The 23,739-nt window shown below is 41.4% G+C and overlaps 1 protein-coding gene across 1 annotated transcript in view; it reads right to left on the bottom strand.

The window, feature by feature from the left end:
• Positions 1-12,121, bottom strand: part of LOC124131647 — a 32,163-nt gene extending 20,042 nt beyond the window's left edge. The window contains exon 1 of the mRNA XM_046495072.2: positions 11,487-12,121. Coding sequence (XP_046351028.1) covers positions 11,487-11,685 — 199 coding nt within the window. The 5' untranslated portion in view covers positions 11,686-12,121. The remainder of the gene's footprint in view (positions 1-11,486) is intronic.
• Positions 12,122-23,739: the final 11,618 nt, after the last annotated feature.

Here is a 23,739-nt window from a genome sequence, read left to right as displayed (position 1 = left end):
TTATCTTGAGTCAAAATGGAATAGATATCTCTACAAGCGATCTTCCCAAAATCTAACATTCCAATGTGATGACCTTTCTGGTTAAACAGAAGTAGGTTTGGTTGTTTAGAAGTGAAATGATAAAACATATGAATTATGAAATAAAACAGTCCAGGTGTGCAACATTAATACAAGTATATTAATGGACAGACTTAGTTCAATATTGTTTCTGCTGACTTCATAACCACAGCTATTGACCGTATAAACAAAAAATTTTATCGACAGCTACGAGCAGCGGGTGTCTTAGAGTGAGTGAGTACGGTTTTACGCCGCTTCTAGCAATATTCCAGCAATATCACGGCGGGGGACACCAGAAATGGGCTCCACACATTGTGCCCATGTCGGGAATCGAACCCGGTTCTTCGGCGTGACGAGCGAACGCTTTAACCACTAGGCTACCCGACCGCCCCCGGGTGTCTTAGAGTTGGGTTTCACTTTGAACAGTACTTAAGTATCACAGTCTGTCAGTGTAATGTTGGAGGAATGCCCGACCTAATGCGGGTCTTAGACGTTTACAACTTCAGGCTCGCTGACTTGGTTGCTGAATGTCATCGTATCTCAATAGCTTGGATTCATGTTCATGATGTCACTCACTGGACTGTTTGGTCCAGACTCGATTATTTACAGACCGCCTTCATACAGCTGGAATATTGTGGAGTGCGGCATTAAACAACAAACAAAAACAAAAACAAAACAAAGATACTTCACTCCAGATATTCGTCCATACCTAGTGTGAGATTAGCTCCCGTAAAAATATGCATGAACTGCTTGCGGAGTCACGAATGCTTCCGGAACGTGTCGGAATGTTAAACTGAAACTGACTGTTGTGTCTCCATGGGAGATCTGCATAATGTAAGGTGCGGCTGAAAAGCAATATCACTGGTGTCGCAGTTTGGTTGGAATATCATTTGCTCTCTTTAATAAAACACTTCCCTAGAGGAAGTTTTAGAATGAGGCAAAAGATTAAATGTGGAGAAATACCATCAACGGTATGTATATACAACTTTAATATAATAACATGTTAGAACGAAACTAACCATAGTGTTAATCGATGATATTCAATTTGTTAATATTGATGACCTAAGTGTTAACCATGATAGTTTAATATAACCGTTGTCAATCTCGCTCTGTCAAATAGATTAATAAGAAATCAATATTCATCCTGCATAGGCTGGTACAAAGGCAGCACAGTGGCAATGTTTTGACAATTACGAGGTAGTAGAAAGTAATTACATTACCGCTAGGTAAGCGTGATACCAATGCATTCAGGCTTTTCACGCAGCTATCAGAAATTGGCTATGGCATCTGTAACATGACCGTGCACGTGAGGTTCGGTGCAGGGGGTGCAAGGTTAGAAACAGGAGCATGGTGAGCGAGTTGGGTTTAACGCCGCTTTTAATCCTGAAGGGAGGTCGGTCTCAGATGTTTACCACTATGGTGAAACACACGAGCACGGGTGTGGTGCTGACAAACCTGGAAATAATCAGGGTGAACCGGGATTCGAACCCACTATCATACTTGGACCCCAGTGCCCGCCATTAGAAACATGAAATAAAGTCGCGTCCAAGATCTTTGTACTTAGCGACGTGTATATGTATGTATGTGTGTGTGTGTGTGTGTGTGTGTGTGTGTGTGTGTGCGTGTGCGTGTGCGTGCGTGCGCGCGAGTGATTGTACTTGTCCGGATATATGCCGATTTTATAGTGCCAGCAAACTGAGATATCATGCCACAGTTTAACATGAATACCCCACTCAGACAGTATACTCACTCCGAGCCGACCAGTCCTTGTTCAGCCCCTTAATGCCGACCGCCAGACAGGTTAACAACAAGTACAATCTTTTAACGTCTATTGGTGTGACGCGGCCGGGGTTCGAACCCCGGACCTTCCGCTCTCAGGGCGGACGCTCCACCACGGAGGCGGCCACTTCGTTAATAAAACGACACAGTGAAAAATTAAAAGAGTTCAAAAAGTCAATAATATCGTCATTAATTTGTTGCCAACATAAAAAAAACGTCTGCTGAAGATAACATATTTTATACTCACAAAAAACAACACACAAAAAACCCGTCCTAAACAGACTCCCGTTGAACCTTATCATGGGTAGTATAACAATATTGACATTCCTTTATCCAGTCAAAACATTGTTCTTGTGTCACCTCACAATACGCTTGTTAGCCGTATGTGTTGGTTTAACGTTACAGGCCGATTTGTCACGGGGGTGATCGTCATTCTGTTTTGTGTGACTTTATACCCAGAAATTACCTAGGATAATCCGGGGATATTGCTTCTGTGCCAAAATGTTTATACAGATAACAATGACCATTTAAAGCCGTCATTCCCAATAGACCTAATTTGTCCAGCAGGTGTGAATAGCGAATGGAGTGAGTCAAAGATCGCCTCTGGGTCCGACACAATAGCTCCACGTCGTGCCCCCAGCTAGGGCGTGGCTGTAACCTGTAGACTATTGTGTAAACATCAGTTAGCCCACATACCTAGTTGACTTGGAGTCCATTGTAGTTTCCCTGCGTGCAATTCACACGTCAGGTGGAGTGAAAATGAAAATGAAACTGGTTGAACATGTCTTAATCCACTACTGTAGTTCATAAACGGAATGTTCTTAATCCGTGGGAAAATATTTGAACATAAGCTGCTGGATTAATTGAAACAGCCTGACGGTGATTATGGGCATGTATACACGGGTAACCCGTGAAGATCCGCAGCCACTGACAATGGTATTTCTATAAACAAGTTTTATTGCTTTACATCCAGTTGATTCGGGTACTTTTATAACTATTTCATAGAGGCGGCTTTGGCTATACTCATAATTTGTAGAAAGCATTACCTTTTGCCTTTCACTGTTGATATTAAGTGTCTGTATATCACATCATAAACAGTAACTTGAACATTTCAAAGAGATTTGGGACAGATCGCAACCAGACTAGGATATATTGCCACTGACAGAGACGTGATTCATAACAGAAGTTATGATACTGTATGTACAAATCATCAATACTAGTATTTATTACACAATTACATTAAAATCGAATTATACAGTCATATTGATATTCTGGTATTACTAGTCTGTCTCAGAGTCTCTAAACCATATTATTTTCCATTACTGCATTTATATAGCGCTAAATGAAACAAGTCTAGATTTTCCACAGGCTCAAAATCGTCAATCTCACTGGGGCTCTTTTTCAGTTTAAATGTAGTTACTTGTTTCTATGAAGATGGTATAGTTTCAGAGACTAAGAGTCTTAGGTATTACTACCAGTATCAAGTGTGTTTGCGTGAGTTTGAGTCATAGGTAGTTCGTCAAGCGCAACACTGACCACAACGGTCTACCGTTAACACACACATACACACACACACACACACACACACACACACGCGCGCGCACGCACGGACACACGGACACACAAATACATACGCATTCACACACATACACATACATTCCCGCACTTGACCAAACACGCACATACACACAAGCACGTAAATACATACAGGCACACGCATATACACATATACACACGCACAGACACACACACGCGCACACACACACAAACGCACGCACGGACACACAAATACATTACGCATTCCCACACATACATTCCCGCACTTGACCAAACACGCACATACACACAAGCACGTAAATACATACAGGCACACGCATATACACATATACACACGCACACGCACACGCACACGCACACGCACACACTGTAGTGTCATGTATTCAAGTTCTTCTAACTTATAAATGCCAATAAAATCAATTCGGTATTATGCAACTATTCACCTGCATACCATCCTGTGATATCCAGCAGCATGAACACTGTCAACTTATTCTCGTCACATACAATAGCGGCCGTATCAACCTCATTACCTGGGAGTTATAGGCTTCGATATATGGCTGCCATCCATGTGTAGTTACATATCCCAGTATCACTGGTTGCGTCAGTTATTATTGCTCCATAAATAACAGCTGTCTGTGATGGTAATTTGTAATTACGGACTGTAATATATATAGTTATGAGCAAATTGTAAGTCATGATACGGTCTCCATAAGGATCAGGGGCGGTCGGGTAGCCGGGTGGTTAAAGCGTTCGCTCGTCACGCCGAAGACCAGGGTTCGATTCCCGACATGGGTACAATGTGTGAAGCCCATTTATGGTGTCCCCCGCCGTGATATTGCTGGAATATTGCTAAAAGCGGCGTAAAACCGTACTCACTCACTCACTCCATAAGGATCATGCGTGAAACTGAGATATTGTCTTTAAATGACTAGCCGGGCTGTCATTTCTGCCGAGTAAACTGCTCCTTTAAGGGTAGTCGTACTTCATTTACCCTAAAAACAGAACCAAGTTCGTGCCTTCCGTATTGTTACCCTGACCACTTCTTTTAAGACATCACGACATTCAATATCACCCCGGTCTACTTCACTAAAGGCTTATACTATCTTCCACCCATTACGGATTGTTATCGATTATAGCCATTTACCAGTACCGATCTTAACAAAAGCCATACAAGTCGATAAACCCGAATGTGTGTTGACATTAGGACACCGAGGAATAAATCAATAGCCACTCATAACGAGAGGAAGCTTTTCCCGAGAGAATAAATGTAAGATGAAGCCAGTATCCTAAAGGACACGAGGGAAGAAAGACCAGCTTATTCTGGACTATATATATGAATATTTCATTTTCAGCAACTTACAGCGACAGGTTTCTAAGATTAATATTTTCACAAATGGCCTCGAACAATATAGATGCTATCAATACTCCCCGTTGTAAAATGCAGCTAAGTATATCCGTTTCAGAAAACATAGCAACACTTGTGAATATATCCGTTTTCGGGTGGCATACAACATGTGTCAATACATGTTGACTAAATACACATCTAACTGTAAATGAATACACTGTTTAATAGTCGGTACTGAACAAAAACAAGAACTTCGTTTTCTGGATAATCTATATCATGTCTAGTTGTAAATCACGTGATATGTTTGTGTCCGATGCCAAATACACGATCTACAAGTTACATTTAAGACCTGTAAAGATCCGGGATAGAATAGGTCTTCAGCAACCCATGTTGCCATGAAAGGTGACTACGCTTTTCGTAAGAGGCGACTCACGGGATCGGGTGGTCAGGCTCGCTGACTTGAATGATATATGTCATCGTATCCTAATTGCGTGGATTGATGCTCATGATATCAATCACTGGATTGTCTGGTCCAGACTCGATTATCTACAGACCGCCGTCATATAGCTTGAATATTGGTGAGTGAGGCGTTAAACAACAAACCAACACACATTTGAGTAATACGTGTGCTACTCTTCTTTTTCATACGTTTGGTATACACGTGATTGTTTGCTTAAGTGTCACCGATTATGCTGGTAGAAACTGCAGTATTGATAAACATATTCGCATCTGTGCCAACAGAAACGAAATTCAAACAACTGCAAAATGGAAGCAACAATTTCACAAACCTATACTAATGAATTTAACGGTGTGGGTCTTTCAAATGTATAGTGATGACACCAGGTGTCCGCAACACGTATGAGCATGTCCTGCTGGCGGTTGGCGACAGTATCCGCCGGCGTGAAGGCCGAGCTTACTGCTGAGGTGTCGGTAGAAACATGTCCCTAAACTGCAACTTGAGCACCTATCTTTACAGACACCTAATATCATGGTGGTCATTAAACCAACAACAATAGTAGCCACTATGAAGATTTATTTGTTTGCTATGCACACAAATGAATAGGGTATATTGCAACGTTATCGCTTTGTAAAGGAGGATACGCCCGAAGGCCTTTCCAACATACCCACAGTGGCTTAGCCTACATTCCGCCCAGGTAGGGTTACCTACTGCTATATATAACCTATACAGGGTCGGTCTGTGCCGTGGGAAGGAGAATATAACATTCATAACCACCTGATGTTTCAGTGCTAAATAAGTTTCTCGGGAGAAACTGGAATTCTTGGTGTTTGAATAAGAGATGGGGGTGAAGTTGAGATTCGGGACTCATTGAACAAAATAGTAATCTGATTTATTCTTCTAAGATGATTTTGACACTATCCCCCAGATTTGCTATCTACACGTCCGTAGTGGAAGTCCTATGGGTTGTGAATCCGCGAGGGACATAGTGTTAAACGCAGTTTTTACAGCATGTCAATCTATCTTGGCCTTGACGGAAAGCCAAACGTTGTGGCAGATAAAAGATGCCAACCTCTTTGGTGAAATGAGTACGGACAGACCAAGGAAATAATTCGCGCGACTTGGGGATTCGACAGTGGAACATGTCAGCTTAAGGACACACGTATGCATATCGAGTAATGATACGAAGACCACTGGATATTTATTAATGTTATGAAATAATGCAATTCGTGAAATATAAGAACCGTAACATTAATACTGGGCTTTTCTTCAACTTCAGATGAGTCTACTTAAGGAAACTATAAAGTTACGACTGATCTCTACAGGGACATTCTTCTCTACAAGGGCACGCTTCACCACAAGGACATTCTTCTCTACAAGGGCATACTTCACCACAAGGGCATACTTCACCACAAGGACATTCTTCTCTACAAGGGCATACTTCACCACAAGGACATTCTTCTCTACAAGGGCATACTTCACCACAAAGACATTCTTCTGTACAAGGGCATACTTCACCACAAGGGCATACTTCACCACAAAGGCACACTTCACCACAGGGGCATACTTCTCCACAAGGGCACACTTCACCACAATGGCCAACGACACGTTCCGTTAAGGGCAAAACAACTAAAGACTACTTAAGTCTACTTAAGGAAACTATAAAGTTACGACTGATCTCTACAGGGACATTCTTCTCTACAAAGGCACGCTTCACCACAAGGACATTCTTCTCTACAAGGGCATACTTCACCACAAGGGCATACTTCACCACAAGGGCACGCTTCACCACAAGGACATTCTTCTCTACAAGGGCATACTTCACCACAAGGGCATACTTCACCACAAGGACATTCTTCTCTACAAGGGCATACTTCACCACAAGGACATTCTTCTCTACAAGGGCATACTTCACCACAAACACATTCTTCTGTACAAGGGCATACTTCACCACAAGGGCATACTTCACCACAAAGGCACACTTCACCACAGGGGCATACTTCTCTACAAGGGCACACTTCACCACAAAGGCCAACGACACGTTCCGTTAAGGGCAAAACAACTAAAGACTAAAATGAAAAGTAAACATCGTTTGTAAACGTGGCGAAACATCGGGATCTTAATTGAACATTAGTCTATGCTAGAAATTGAACTCTGGTCGCGACATATAATGGCATGAACCACTCGACCACCCTACGATTCAGGGTGGGATAACGTCCAGCTCACATTTGAACCGTGTGGCGACCAGAGAACCAACGTCATCGGAGAGTAATGAGAGATCAGCCCTATGAATATCTTCGCTGAGGGCATTTTGCTTCATCTGACACCAGGGATATGTTCCGGCAGAGATACGATCCGATGGCTTTAAGGAACTGAATATTGTAATATATTTGAGTTGTCTTCATTACTGAGACGGGACGGAACGTTCATCCAATAGCTTCGTCAGATTTCACGGCTGAAAGTTCAGAATGTGAACGGTTAGGTTTCACTATGTATAGGATGTGCGTGTGTGTGATCACGTAGTGTGATCACGTAGTGGGGGTTTGGCATGGGGCATAGGGGTAGGGTATAGGGGTCGGGTATAGGTGTTGTAAGGTGTTATGTATCTTGAAGTCACTGAGGCGAGGGCAGTAAAGTTGTCATTGAAGAATTTTTCTCCACAATTGCTATATCCAGTTTCAGTGGGTTTAAAGTGGCTTCAGGTCTAGTCAACAGTTAAACCCGCATTCCTCTAGTCAGCAGAAGCGCAAGAAAGATAGTGCCTCGGACATGTTATAGGTATCGTGAATCACAGAAAGTAATTGTTTTCATTCTTACAAATAATTTTTTGTTGAAACTGGAAAGAAAATACAATCAGAGCCGGAATCATTAGCAATTAGTAAGAAGTTTGTGATATCACAGAATGTAATTGTTTTCATTCTTACAAATATTTTTTTGTTGAAACTGGAAAAAAAATACGGCAAAACACACAAAACCAGAACTAGATGAACTAGTTAACTTGACGTTTGATGCAAGTTGGTAGAAAACAAGCTGTTCAAGGTTTTATCCGTGTCTAACCCTGCCATTACTACAGCAACGTCTATTCCTTATGAACAGACCCGTAAAGATACGGTGAGTGAGTGAGTGAGTGAGTTGGGTTTAACGCCGCTTTTAACAGTATTCCAGTTATATCACGGCGTGTCAGCTTAATGTGGGAGGAAAGCCCGAAATGATGCAGGTCTATGACGTTTACCACTTCGGTGAAACCCACGAGCACGGATATAGTGCTGACAAACCTAGAATCATAATCGGGGCGAACCGGGACTCGAACCCACAATCATAGGTTTCTGGCGTGCCCAAGGGACGCAACTCTGCACAGCGAATCGCGGCGCCTTAGACGACTGGGCCACCCGTGCCCCCCGTGCAGATACGGGGTAGAATAGGTTTTTAGCAACGCATGCTTGCCATGAAAGGCGACTATGCTTGTCGTAAGAGGAGACTAACGGGATCGGGTGGTCAGGCTCGCTGACTTGGTTGATGCATGTCATCGTATCCCAGTTGCGTGGATCGATGCCCATGATGTCAATCACTGGATCGTCTGGTCCAGATTCGATTATTTACACACTGCCGTCATGTAGAGTTGGAAAATTGCCGAGTGAGGCGTTGACATATACAGCTATACAGCTATGACAAACTTTATTTTCAACGAGGTCACATTTCTTTCATCAAGCCGGCACGCCTCTGTATATAGAGTCTTATAACAGATCTGCATTCACTGGGCATAAAGAAACGGTATGCGAATATTAGGTATGTATGCATAGACCTTTTCAGTAGAAGCCATAGCCATGAAGCGTTGTTGCTACGGCCGCCTTCACGACACAGCTCATAACTGAAATGAATATGGCAGTAATTCTGCAAATACAGAATCGAGTTGAGACTTTTTTTTATGGAGATGCAATTTGTGTAACCCAAAATGTTGATCACATATCAGTATATTATAAACATGCAGGTTGGGTTCTATACTCCCTAGGGAGCTGAGAATGGAAATCGAGCGCACACTGATCCACTGGCCGGGGTTAATGTAGCGTTTTGAACATGCTTTAGAGTGTGGAGAGTGTGGAGAGATTTAGGGCATTATAAATAATTAAATATGCACACTATACTTTTATTAATTGAAAGTCGACCATCGATCTCTACCTGTTGTTTGTTGGATCAGCAACATGTCCATGACAAACTGTCCAACATAATACTTCGAACTTGTGATATCCTTCCGTGTATGTCTTCACACTCTTCTCACCGGCTATCTACACCTTGAACGTATGTGTCACTGCATGTCGCATTTAATCTATAAAGGTTTTTTTTACAGTAAAATAACTTGTCTCACAACAGGAGCAACGTCATTCTAACAAAATAAGAACGAACGATCGTTTCAAAATCTTAAAGGTAACCCCAATCTGATTTCAAGTGATTTATTTATCTGAGAGTACCATACAACCTCAATCAAGTATTTTTTACTTTAAAATTTGACAAGATGATGGAGGAAATAGTGTTTCATGTTCGACAGTGATTTTCAGAGAGCAAATTGGCCCTTTCCAGATAGCCCAAGTCGGTTCGCCAAATGTTAAAGATATCCCAAGAACTTGTTGAATTTCGGGCCCTTTCAGCTTTAGGTGGCGTCCTTATGTTACTATTAGGGCTAGGTTTCAAGATGCATCGCTGTTTGTAATTAAAATTTAATCAATACACGTTTGATCGTTTCAATTTAGGCACCCTTTATATTTCATCATCCTATTATCTGAAGCCAATAATTGAGATGTGTGCTGTCTGCGAATGTCTAGTCCGCTTATAATAGACAAATTGTCAATTGCAAATGACGTTTTCATATTAACTGGGACAATCGCACTAGTCCGTGAGGGGTTGTCGTTAAAACGGCCTCAAAAGTAAAAACGACCAAAACAAAAGTCAAAATGGTCACAAACCCAGAGTCAAAATGGCCAAATACCGTTCACACATAAGTACACTTCAGATATGTCCTGGGGGCATGGGTGGCCCAGTCGTCTAAGGCGCCGCAATTCGCTGTGCAGAGTTGCGTCCCCTGAGCACGCCAGAAACTTATGATTGTGGGTTCGAATCCCGGTTCGTCCCGATTATGTTTCTAGGTTTGTCCGCACCGTGCTCGTGGGTTTCACCGAAGTGGTAAACGTCTGAGACCTGCATCACTTCGGGCTTTCCTCCCACATTAAGCTGACACGATGCGATATAACTGGAATACTGTTAAAAGCGGCGTTAAACCCAACTCACTCACTCACCCACGACTTTCAACATGAAAAGGTTGATTTCAATATAACTTTTAATATTACTGGAATACTGTTAAAAGCGGCGTTAAACACAAAAAACCCACTCAGATATGTCCTGAATTATCAATCACAACATCTGTCTGTCAACATGGCTCATAATCTTTATATAGAATAAGGCACTGCAAGAACGTGTTGACATGTATACCCAGTTGGTTGGTAGTCACGACTATTCACAACACGATCATTACTCGTATGTTTGTCTATAAAAACAGTTTTCAAACTTGTTTACCATAACATGTAAACGTGTATTTTTAAAACATACGGCCTACCCGCTCCAGTGATTCCCAAATCAAAGCCTTTTGAGTGAATTGAACTGGCTAAAGAAATCGTGAGAAATTGCAGTTAGAGGATGGATCACAAAACCTTTCCTGAATAAGTGTGTACAACAACTGAAATTCAGTCTGAATCTATATACACTTGATAATATAACTTAATAACATGGAATATGTTTAGAGCTATGTCAATGTACAACAGCTGCTAAATATTTAAAGAAGCCACTATTCCTGCAGTATTCAGAGCCGGAATCATTAGTAAGAAGTTTGTGATATAGCTAACGTGGTTTGTGTCAGGATGCAGATATGGACGGTTATCAATGCACGACTCCATACATAACCTGTGATGATTATACACCTTTCACGACGCGATATGCACAATATATGAAAATTACGTCCGAGTATACACGGATATAATCAGCTAGGTCAGTATAGACAGCAATATTGCCTTCTAAAGTATCAGTGATTGAGCGGTTACCTGTACAACGCCATTTAAACAAGCTGTTCGATTCACATCCGAACATAATATCAAATATTGATTGTACTTGTGTGGGACCGTTGTTTCCTCGACTAGAAGACATTTTTTCAGATACAAAACACGTTCACATACGTCCAACACCCATATAGAAAGGTTATTTATGAATTGACATATGCAGCATTGGTGACAGAGGCTGGTGACTTACCTAATGTCGCGTTGAGCTCGGCGTCCTTTATTGGGACGCATGGTTCTCCACAGCTAACGGTGTACCACAAAGCAACTCCTCTGAATCTAGTGCCCTCCTTGGCCCATGCCCACATGGGCGAGGCATATGCTCCGATTTGGAAGACTAGGGCAATTAAATCCACCAAAATTGTCACTGTAATCCACGAATCTACATCCATTTTGTTGGTAGTGCTTTTGTCGCGTGCCCCAGTATCACAGTTACGGAGTATTCGTCACGAAAATGGCCACTTCAGTTGTGAAGGCTATCACATATTCATCATGTGCTGTGATATGACAGAATGGACCTTGAGAAAGGGACAGCGAGCGAAGTAACCTTCTCCGAAACGGCCCAGCCTTCTCCACTACCTGGTGTCGTCTGCGCTTAGCGCGAGGTCGTGTGGTAACTCAAGCAGAACCCGATCTGCGAGCAGACGACGCTACTCGTGCAATGTGAGGCTTGTCCCACCCGCTTCACTCCTTGGGCGGGGCTAATACTGCTTGCGTTTTCGTGGATCTTTCGTCACGTTTAAGGCACTATTCTAATCTACACGGCTACAACAATAGCTTAGCTTGCATCAGACCCCAACTGCTTAATGCAGTCACTGAACTGGGCCCGGTGTCTATAGGACGCCGCTGTCAATGTCGATTAACAATAAGCGGTTGCGCAACAACGAAAGCAATGTGTGACGCCGCCTCAAGAATTGAAAAACACAGAGCAGTCTAATTACAGACCGATGTAAAAACGTGCAGTTTATTGTTTTGTTGACCATGGAGAGTCGGAGTTAACCGCGCGGCAGTTTATTGTTGACATGTTTGTTTCGACTGGGGCGCAATGGGGCAAGCTGTTTCAAACACCAACAGAAACACTGGGTTTGCCCATGGGCGTGTAGCCGCGTCATAAAATCAGCCATTGTGTGAGTTGTTTGTCTGGCCACTTACCCAACCTTCGTTCAAGATGATCGCTGGTACAGTTTCAATATTATCTCAAGACCTTTGCAACCAGAACTCAATGTGTTCTTATAACGAGACTGTATAGGTAACACGTACAATGGAACACAGTGAATGTTATTTAACGTACGTAGAAAGAAATGAAAGTGAGTGGGTGACCTGGTCAAGATATGAAAATACTCAGTCACAAAACAGGATGGGTCAGATATAAAGATTAGAGTTTACATACATATACACTGCTGGCCTGTTTAGCCTGAATGCGAATGAGTCAAATGCCATGTGACGCAATCATTTAGCGATGGCGACATCAAGCGAGAATATATATAAAACAGTTAATTGAATATGATTTAAGATCAGTGTCAGACACATGAGTCATAACAGCGGTCCAGTCACCTGATATCCCATTGAGATATATGGAGTACCCACAGCCAGGATATATATGATTTACAAATATTTGAGACGTAACTGGGTTTGTGTGTTGAGATAATAAATTGTCATATATACTGTGTGTAATAAGTGACATAAGTTTGAATAAGAATTAGGTGCGAATTGCGGTTGCTATGGTAGTATCTAACGTAGTTGAGTGTTACTCATTCATAACACGACAGTTCTTCAGTTGCGACAGGTAGAGCTCAGTCAGGGTAGAGTGTACATTAAGGAATAAATATGTCTAATTTAATCCCTTTTATATCGATGCTCACGATCTGTTGATCTCACAACGCCCCGCCCTTCCCGGAGGCGCGTGCACTTGCCAAGCCCAACGCGCTGTTTGGATAATCGAAAATCATAACTTGGTATTTTATTATTAATAACTTGTTTTATGGATCCGACCTCTCTAAAAATAATAAGTTTAGTTTAAAAAGTTTAGATCCGTAAATGTTTACTCAGTAATCATAGCTTCACGAGTACTCCTAGGTCTGTGGTTTGCACCCATGTACACGCTATACATTGTATGTACTTATAAAATACGAAATAACAGCTCCGTCACATTAAATAACAGAAATGCCAAATGAAAAAAAGAGAATTTGATTTTTGTTCATATCCTTGTAACACTATATTCTTACAAAAACATAAAATGTATAATTGAAGCCATTTCTTTCATTTCGACCATCATCTTCCCGAGGCAAGGGAGTTAACTAACTATAAAAGTCCAAACTGAACTTTTACAGTGCCTTAATTCCCTTGCCTCGGGAAGATCTACAACCACCAAACAAAGGCTATTTACATAATTATTTTTTTATCCCACACACACCTTTAAGTGGACGGATGACCGGTACGCCCATGATGTGAATGAATGGAGGAGAAGTACAATTTTATATGTTTGGTGTGTGACTGATGTTGTGCATCTATATCAATATAGCATGTGTGCAGTGTCTTTTGGCAAGATTGTGATAATGTAATGTAAGATTGTGATATACACATGTATGACCTTTTAATTATTATTTTTGAGCTGGTTGTCTCATAAGCCCTTTGGCTGGATATTGTACATTTTAATATGTTAATAAACTCTAAATATAAATATGTGACATGTATAATATGTGACACCAAAAATAAAAGAATTTTCTTCTTCTCTATGAAAAGACAAATGTCTTATAAACTGCTTGGCAAAAGCAAGTAAAACCCCTGTGTGATAGTGACTAAAATGAAACAAACAAGAAAAATGGTTATTCGATGGTGATGTACTATTTGATGCAGGTTTCAGTGTTGTGTTTTGGACTTAAGTTTGTTTCGGCTACTGTTTTCAGCCTAGAACGTTTTGATAACGTTTGTATTCTTTTGTCAAATCCAATTTTCAAGTGTATACTTTCTATTGCCTTGCAGTTTATATTACCTAATCTCCAACATAATATCATATTGGCAATTACGGGAGGGGATCAATGTCTTCAAGAGGCTTTTTCAACAAAATGTCATTAGTATAATGCTATACTTGTATTGTCTTCCATACATGAAAATAAACGTGGGAAATAAAGTGGGAAAAATGTTATGTAACATTTTGTAAACGTATCGATTTTTAAACACGAATATGACAAGAAATAATCTGTTACTACCATCATAACAAACAGTATAAAAATTAAAACTTTCCTGAAGGTTTCGTTTTGTCACAGCTAGGAACATATATTTATCTATTTATTTATTTTTCGAAGAAAACGTTAATGATAGATAATATGCTAGTTAAGCATGACATGCGGGAATTCAGTTACATAGTTTTTAATCCCCGACATGATGATGCACATACGGCGACGGAGTACGAGAGCATCGCATCCCCTGAATAAGCTGAAAGATTACACTGGTGTGACGAGGAAGTTGATCACTGTACCATGTAACCAAGATCTAATGTATATCTTCTATTTTTTCAGTTTTCCGTGACGTCTTACGAGACCCGTGATCGGGAAGTAGATAATCACTGGTGGTTGAACCGGGAAGATGCACCGGGAAAATATGTCAAAATTTCAAATCGAAAACTCAAACAAAAAATATTAAATTTTAAAGATATATATGTCTCTAAAGAAAGTCGTAACATTAATTCATAGGTCTTGAAACAAGTACCGTATTCGTAAATCGGTTAATTAATTAAGAAGTCATGTGTTGTTTATGAACATTACGATGTGAAGTGTATATGAGGGTTGTATGGTATAGAGTTCGTTATGGGTTATCAATCACACCTTGATAAATCTGTTTCATATACATGTAGATAAAAACGAAAGAGGTTATGACACTTTTTAAACCTTTGTAATGTTATTTTGACGTTATACTTATAGCTACATGCACACCCACACTGGCGTAATTTGCTGAAGATTCGAGATATTATATTTAAGTCGCCGTATATATAGATCCACTTTGTAAGTATACACCCGGATGTGTGTCATCATCTCACGTGGAGTTAGTTGTCAACTATAATTATATATCTAATGGCCTGTATACACCCTGATCGCCTCTCGATGCACTTCCTTGTTCCCCACAGGTAAAGGTTTAACTGTATGCATTCATGTCTTCTTTATGACATCTCAGAGGTTTAACTCAATTTCTTAGTTGAGATAGACCCGTGAAGATCCGGGGTAGAATAGGTCGTCAGCAACCCATGCTTGTCGTAAAAGGCGACTAACGGGATCGGGTGGTCAGGCTCACTGACTTGGTTGATGCATGTCATCGACCCCAATTGCATGGATTGATGCTCATGATGTCAATCTGTATATTGTCTGATCCAGACTCGATTATTTACAGACAGCCGTCATATAGCTGAGTGCGTTCTTAAACAACATAAAAACAAACAAACAAACAAAATTCTTACACCAAGGAACACCTAAATAAACCGGATCGCTCCGATAATGACCCTTGACCTGTCATCACCATGTCAGCCACCGTTAGTTTCAAAATAACTGTAAATATCCACAAGCTTAATTTATTTTGTTGTTTTCTTTCTGTTACATTTACAGTCATAAACAGCGTAAAACGTCAATGCGAAATTCTGCCCACTGGAAGCGCTCGTAAAATCTCCAACATCAATACCATTATTATGAAAGTCATCACTGTTTAACTCATTGTAAAGCCAGGGCTCCTGGAACCAAGATCTAATATATATCTGTATCTTCTACTTTTCAGTTTTCCGTGACGGCTTGCGAGACCCGTGATCGGGAAGTAGATAATCACTGGTGGCTGGACCGGGTAGATGCAGCTGGGAAATATGCCAACATTTCAAATCGAAAACTCAAACCAAAAATATAAAGTTTTGAATAAATATGACCCAAAAGAAAGTCGTAATATTTTAACAGTTTTCCGGGTTTTTTTTAATATCATTATTATGAAAGACTCATCACTGTTTAACTCATTGTAAAACCAATCCTCCTTTGTCTTTGTCCGTGCATTATCTGAGTGAATTGTTAGTTAAACACCACTTTGCAATGACGAAACGTTTTTTCGCCCCTAAATTCACCTTGATAATAGAATAATTTTACGAAAACTTGTGTCGCCAGCGGGATTGGAACCAGCGAAGGCTTATGAATGCAGTCTTCTGCCACGGAGACATGGTGTAAACAAGAGACTGTTCCATGCGCATAAAAGTTCCGGCGGAACTTTTACTACCAACATTTGTTCATTTGGAGGTGCATGCATATCGCGACAAGTTTTGGTTTCTATCACACTGAAATTTGTGCCCGTCATACAGGAACTTTGAAAATAAATGTTCTTTACTTTCTATCCGTTTCTGTCATAATTACATGTTTTCACATTTGCCTTTATCATTAATTAAATATCGGGATTTGTTTCAAGCTTTCCTTTTTCAGGGGGGCACGGGTGGCCCAGTCGTCTAAGGCGCCGCGATTCGCTACGCTATCGAATCCCGGTTCGCCCCGATTATGTTTCAAGGTTTGTCAGCACCATACCCGTGCTCGTGGGTTTCACCGAAGTGATAAACGTCAGAGACCTGCATCACTTCGGGCTTTCCTCCCACATTAAGCTGACACTCACTCACTCACTTTCCTTTTTCATCTTATTCTTTTGTTTTTATTTTATTGTATTGCGATTGTATGTATTAGTTTCCCTGTTTTTCATGTTGCACATTAACAACATACAGGAACATCGCTCATAAACACACTCAAACATTTGATCCTGTCAACCGGAACGTTTCACCACAGGGTCAGAACATTTTAACTTCAAAATTTTGTATTTAATCCTTAAATATTAATCCGGGACGGAACAACAACATGCTTTCAATGGAGACAATTACTCCTGTTGAATAAACAATGATAACTTTACTTAATATCAAGACGAAGAGTTAATCCGTTTATGAACGGATATATTTATTCATTCAATATGTTATTCTTTACATTTAACGTTAGTCCTGCACCATGACTGGAATATATTTATTTTATGAAAACATAAACAATCTAGAAACGTATACAAAAGCAAGTCTAGCCAGCTCTAGCTAGCTCTGTTCCACATAGGGAAAATGATTTTTTGTATTTTTAGAGTCGAGAAGGGTATTGTTTAATATAAGATTTCATAGACTAAATGTTAGTGTAATTAAACGTACACGTGATTTGTTGTATTCGTACTATTTGCTTTATAAGGGCTATGCTTGCTCATAATGGGTCCATAAACATGGGTAAATAATATTTATGTGATTGATAAATGTGCTCGAGTTGGTCCAGTATGAATTGTATATTTGCCCAGGGACAGCATTTCATAACAGAGTCGCCAAAGAGCGTGATGCACGTGCCAACAGAGTCGCCAGAGAGCGAGATGCACGTGCCAAAGGCACGGGGAACATAGTCCACGTGCATCACGCAGAGGCGACTCTGACAGTGTTCCTACAGTTAAGCTTCACAGGAACTCGATGATAGCGAGTATAACATTGTATACTCGTATAAAAAAAAAAAATCACACCCCTGTATATTGAGGGGTGCGATTTTTTCCATACGAATATATTATTCTATACACGCTATCATCGATGTCTTGTGTTAAGCATTAAGTTATTGAATATCTGTTTAAATACAGTTATCAAAACAATGTTGCTTGAACATTTCAGGTGGGAAGGTTCTTTTAATGTTGGCCATGGTTAAATAGGTTAGAGCACTCGGAACCTGGTGTCTATCTTTGAAATGGTTAGTTGAGTTCGAGGCGCGCTCCATGAGGACCGGGTCCTCACGCACTAAGCTATACACAGTGAGTGAGTGAGTTAATATTTAACGTCACATCGGCAGTATCGCAGCCATATTGTGACGGGACCTATACACAGACACGAACTAAGTGTTTCTTCTTGTGACTGTGAGTCGCAGTTCGTGACTGGACATGAGTGTTGTACATCGAGACTAAATACACAATATATTGGCATGTTGATCATAGCATAACGGTAAGTTGTGGTGCTGCTTTGAATACAGCATCATATCAAGGCGTGTCAGAGTGTGGGGACCCCCCCCCCAAAAAAAAAACAAAAAAAAAAAAATAAGAAAAAAAAATAAAAAAATAAAATTTTTTTTAAAAAAAATTAAAAATAAATAAATGTCCCGGCTCGTATCACTTAGGTGAGACCCACTAGCATTGGTTTTTGGTATTAAGAAACCGAGAATGTAAATCAGTGAGATCTGTAGTCTTACCCCGATCTTGGCACGGGAAGGGGACGCAACTTTACGCAGCGATCGTATTCCATTCGGTTACGACCCGTGAAGATCCGGGGTAGAATAGGTCTTCAGTAACCCATAATGCAATAAAAGGTGACTATGCTTGTCGCAATTAGAGGCGACTAACGGGATCGGGTGGTCAGGCCAACAGTCAGAAACTGTGGAAAGAAAATACGACCAAACACACAAAACCAGAACTAGATTGACTAGTTAACTTGACGTTTGATGCAAGTTAGTAGAAAACAAGTTGTCCTTCAAGGTTTGGTCCGTGTCTAACCCTGCCATTACTACAGCAACGTCTTTCCCTAATGAACAGACCCGTAACGATACGGGGTAGAATAGGTCTTCAGCAACGCATGCTTGCCATGAAAGGCGACTATGCTTGTCGTAAGAGGAGACTAACGGGATCGGGTGGTCAGGCTCGCTGACTTGGTTGATGCATGTCATCGATCCCAATTGCGTGGATCGATGATCATGATATTAATGACTGGATTGTCTGGACTAGACTCGATTATTTACAGACCGCCGCCATATAGCTGGAATATTGGTGAGTGCGGCGTTAAACAACAAACCAACCAACCATTCGGTTACCCCTGGTTATTTTTGTTATAAGTGTTTCCTTCATAAACCCTTACTATAGAACAAGCGATCACAGGAAACAATAACTGCTCTCAAAAGCCTGCTTCACAGTCAACTCTACTGGAATTCTTTAGTTTTAGCCCAAAATGATTCCCATCTGTATCGCGATATAAAACTCGACAATGTAATACATGTAGACGATTCCACTCGTTCTGTGTCGGTAAATGTATTACAGACAATCATCAAACGACCTACACAACGCAACCACAATCTAGACCAGTTAGCGATGCGCCACATATCCTTACTTACAGGCGTAGCGTTTCAGGTCTCACATTGAGGAGGTCCTTTCTACCCATCTATGACCAACGTGTAACTTAACTATTTTCAAATTGAAACAGAGCGGGGTATTGCTTTCGTATGGGAAGAAGTTTATTGTAGTTCAGTCCTCAGCGGGTGGTCAGACTCGGTGAATTGGTTGATAGCTGTCATTTTTGCCCCGACTGCATTAAGCGACCCGTGAAGTCTTCGGCAACCCATGCCTGCCGTAAGCGGGGACTAACGGGATCGGGTGGTCAGGCTCGCTGACTTGGCTGATGCGAGTCATCGTATCCCAATTGCGTAGATCGATGCTTATGATGTCAATCACTAGGTTGTCTGGTCCAGACAAGATTATTTACAGACTGCCGTCATACAGCTTGAATATTACTGAGTGCGGCGTTAAACAACAAACAAACAAAAACTGCGTGAATCGTTGTTCATAAAATCAATCACTGGAATACATCGTGAACAACACCTGAACATGTTGTATGGTAATGCTGCCGGGGCTTTAACTGAGCTATCATTCAGCATTAAGCACACGGACTGGTCAACAGAAGACGGCTGTCGGGGCAAGGGTAGCTCTGTGCTACTCCCAGAAACTACTGTGATATTGACTTGGCGCTACACATACGTAGACGTAGCGATAAGTCAACATGTAAATCGTGTATAGGGGGCGGCAGAGTGATACGGTTATCGCAGCTTGAGTTTTACCGGAGATGCTTCTACTGTGGTGAGGGTATGTCAGCATCTGTCCGAACTGTGATGGACTTGCACATGGGGAGTTTGTAGGCGATGGAAGCGGCAATAAAATATATCAACCTCGGTGACAAATGAGAGCTTTGTGTTGGACGCGACAACTGCGACTACTACTGCTGTAACTACTACGTCTCTTTGTACTACTACTACTACTACTACTACCACGAAGATCCGTGTTAGAATGGGTGTACTAAAGCTTGTCGTAAGAGGCGACTAACGGGATGGGACTCGCTGACTTGGTTGATGCATGTCAACGAATCCCAATTGTGTGGATCGATACGCATGATGTCAGTTTAGAAGTGCTGACATCACACCAAACAGTCCCAGTGGGGATGCCGGAGTGTGTGAGTGAGTAGTTATTACCGAACGCCGCATCAGCAACCTTGCAGCTATTCGCGGCGAATGGGGATGCCGGGCTAGAATAGATCCCCTCCAACCTCTGCTGTTCCTAAAAGGCGATAAGTGGATCGCCGGATCGGTTGGTCAGGATCGGTGACTTGGTTGGTGCATGTCATTGTATCCTAATTGAGTAGATTGATGCTCATGATTGCAATCACTGGATTGTCTCCTCCAGACCCGATTTTTACAGACCGTCGTCAATACTCGTCATATAGCTGAAATATTACTGAGTGCGGCGTCAAACAAACAAACAAACAAACAAACAAACAAGTGGATCGGGTGGTCAGGATCTGTGACTCGGTTGATGGCGACGGCGTGAACCGTTCTTCCAGACTCGATTATTTATAGACCGACGTCATATAGCTTGATTATGGCTGAGTGCGGCGTTAAACAATGTCATTTCATAGAATGATTTATCATTAATCTTGCAGTTGAAACACATGATACAATACTAACCATGAAGTACTTTATGTAAAATATTCCACACATATGACGACGAGGGACACCGAAAGTTGGACTCACACGTTGTGTCCATGTAGGGAATCGAACCCGGGAAATTTGCCATTAGGGCCACGTGCACTCCATTGTATAGATCACCTACGTGTTTAGGCGTGTATGATTACAGTATATATTATCCAAGTCAATAAATGACCCCAAGGTTTTTTTTACGGCGACGAAATCAGCTTTTTAAAAGTAACTACAACCCGAGTCATGATAAATTGAATTAGCGGAAACAATTATGTTTAAATCAAAATGACATCACCGTGTTTAAAGTTAACGCTCAAAGCCCAAACAACGATATTGTGGTTTAAATGTCAAAGTGTATCGTGAAACAGAAATAGGAAAAATGCCACTTGCACTGAAGATACATCATAATGAAGCATTCAGCCCCGTCACATGTTGCTAGGATACCCTGTCTCTTCAAGGATTACATTTATTCTCCATCCGACTGTTTACTTTATCAGTTTGCAGGTACTCGAGTATCGACAGGTCATTAATCTCAACATTCAGATGCTAGAGAGGCAGGGTCGTCACCGCCAGCTCTGCGTCATGCTGGGCATACCATACGGGATTAGACACAATGAAACCACCTCAACTCGACGTACTGATCATTGAAAAGATATCGAGTTATCCGAAGTTCGAGTGAGTGAGTGAGTATATTTTTACGCCGCGTTTAGCGATATTCCAGCAAAATCATGGCGGGGGACACAAGAAATGGGCTTCACACAAGGTATCTTTGTAAGGAATCAAACGCTTTAACCACACCCACCCATCGACCCGAAGTTCGTAACAAGCGGGGTGTCGATATAAGACTACAATGACGATACAGATCGTGTGAGCCATACCGGTACATCGTCTGCAAGGTTATATGGTTGTCACGCCAAAAACCAGGGCTCGATTCTCCACAACGGTATAATGAGTTAAGCCGGTTTCTGGTGTCCCCCGCCGTGACATTACTGGAATATTGCTAAAAGCGGCGTAAAACCATACTCACTCACTTCAACGTTATATGGAGTTAATGAGTTATAGTTTGTATGAAGGGAAACTAGCCAGGACCAATCAAAAGAAAGCTATAAAATATGTACGTTTCTTAAGTGTGTGAGTGAACGTAAAGCCGCCATAACAATATTTCAGTAATGTTACACTGTGTTGGTTTGATGTGGGAGGAAAGCCTGAAGTAATGCAACGATTGGTTGAGACCCATGAGCACGGGTATGGTGCTGACAAACCTAGAAACATAATCAAGGCGAACCGGGATTCGAACCCACGATCATTGGTCCTGCCAAAACTAAGGAGTTACATAACTCTGTAACCTCAAATACCCCCCCCCCCCCCCCCCCCCCCCCCACACACACACACACACACACACCCCACCCCTCTCCACTCCAAACACACACAAAAAACTTTAAATGTTAAACGTTCGGTCTCTTAGGTTTAGAGACTTTGTTTAACTACCCGACATATGGCCTCTTGATATTGCAGTAGAATGCCTCAGATAACTGCTCTCTCAGGCTGCTTCGCTGTCAACAGGTGTTTTCACCATGTCTCAGTCATATCTAACAATGTAACATTAAGTGTCATATTGATAGTAGCTAGACAGCTGGTTTGGTGTGATGGACACAGCAACATTGCACCAAGGTATAAAGTTGTAAGTACTTGGATTTCTATGATGTAAAGTGTGCAGTTTGGATGTGTTGGGTGTTCCCGGGGATGCTACTAGCTGCTGGATGACTTGAGGCCACCGGGCACCGAGACGGAACCTGATGTGCGGGGAAGGGCGTGTTATGCAGACTCTGACATCCTGGAGCGCCTTGTTTGCAGATGTGTTGGAGGTTTGTTTGGTCGTTTGGTGTTTAACGCCGCACTCAGTAAAATTCCAGCTATATGACGGCGGTCTGTAAATAATCGAGTCTGGACCGGACAATCCAGTGATATGCACCATGTGCATCGATCCACGCAATTGGGATACGATGACATGCATCAACCAAGTCAGTGAGCCTCAGTGAGCATAGTCGCCTTTTAGGGCAAACAGGTGCTGCTGAAGACCTATTCTACCCCGGATCTTCTAAGGTAGTGTTGGTGATGTTATACACAGATCTCTTGGCCCCTCATGTTTTTTTCTCCCTGCAGTGTTTTATTGTACGATACACAACGACAAGTCGTTTATTTCATAAATACTATATATGTCTTTTTTAGGAAAAAAACCCGATACGTTTTTGTTGGTTTATTGTGAATGTAATACTTGTTTTGAATTGGCATTGCTTTATTCGTAGGCTTTTCGTTTAATTCTAGACATTACCATTGTATACAAATTTATGCTTTTGTTTTATTTGTTGTTTAACGCCGATCTGTTAAAAATCGAGTCCTAAAAGTTAGGATACGATGACATTTAGTACCTGACCAACCGCTATCCTTTTCACATGAGTATACTCATTTAATCTGTCATGGCGACTAACGATTAACCTAAGTCATATGAAAAAAACGGATGTTCTTTAATTTCTTTTGAGTACTATATGTAACTTCAGCATAATGTTTATATAATAGGCGGAACAGAAGTAGGACACTGGATCGTATGTTGTTGCCAAGTGAATTATCAGTTGAAAAGTGAGTCCTTAG

The sequence above is a fragment of the Haliotis rufescens genome, unplaced genomic scaffold (genome assembly GCF_023055435.1).
Source record: "Haliotis rufescens isolate VD_foot unplaced genomic scaffold, xgHalRufe1.0.p SCAF_20, whole genome shotgun sequence".
NCBI lineage: Eukaryota > Metazoa > Mollusca > Gastropoda > Lepetellida > Haliotidae > Haliotis > Haliotis rufescens.
The sequence above is the reverse complement of the archived record's forward strand: the minus strand, read 5'-3'. Positions and strand labels throughout refer to the sequence as shown.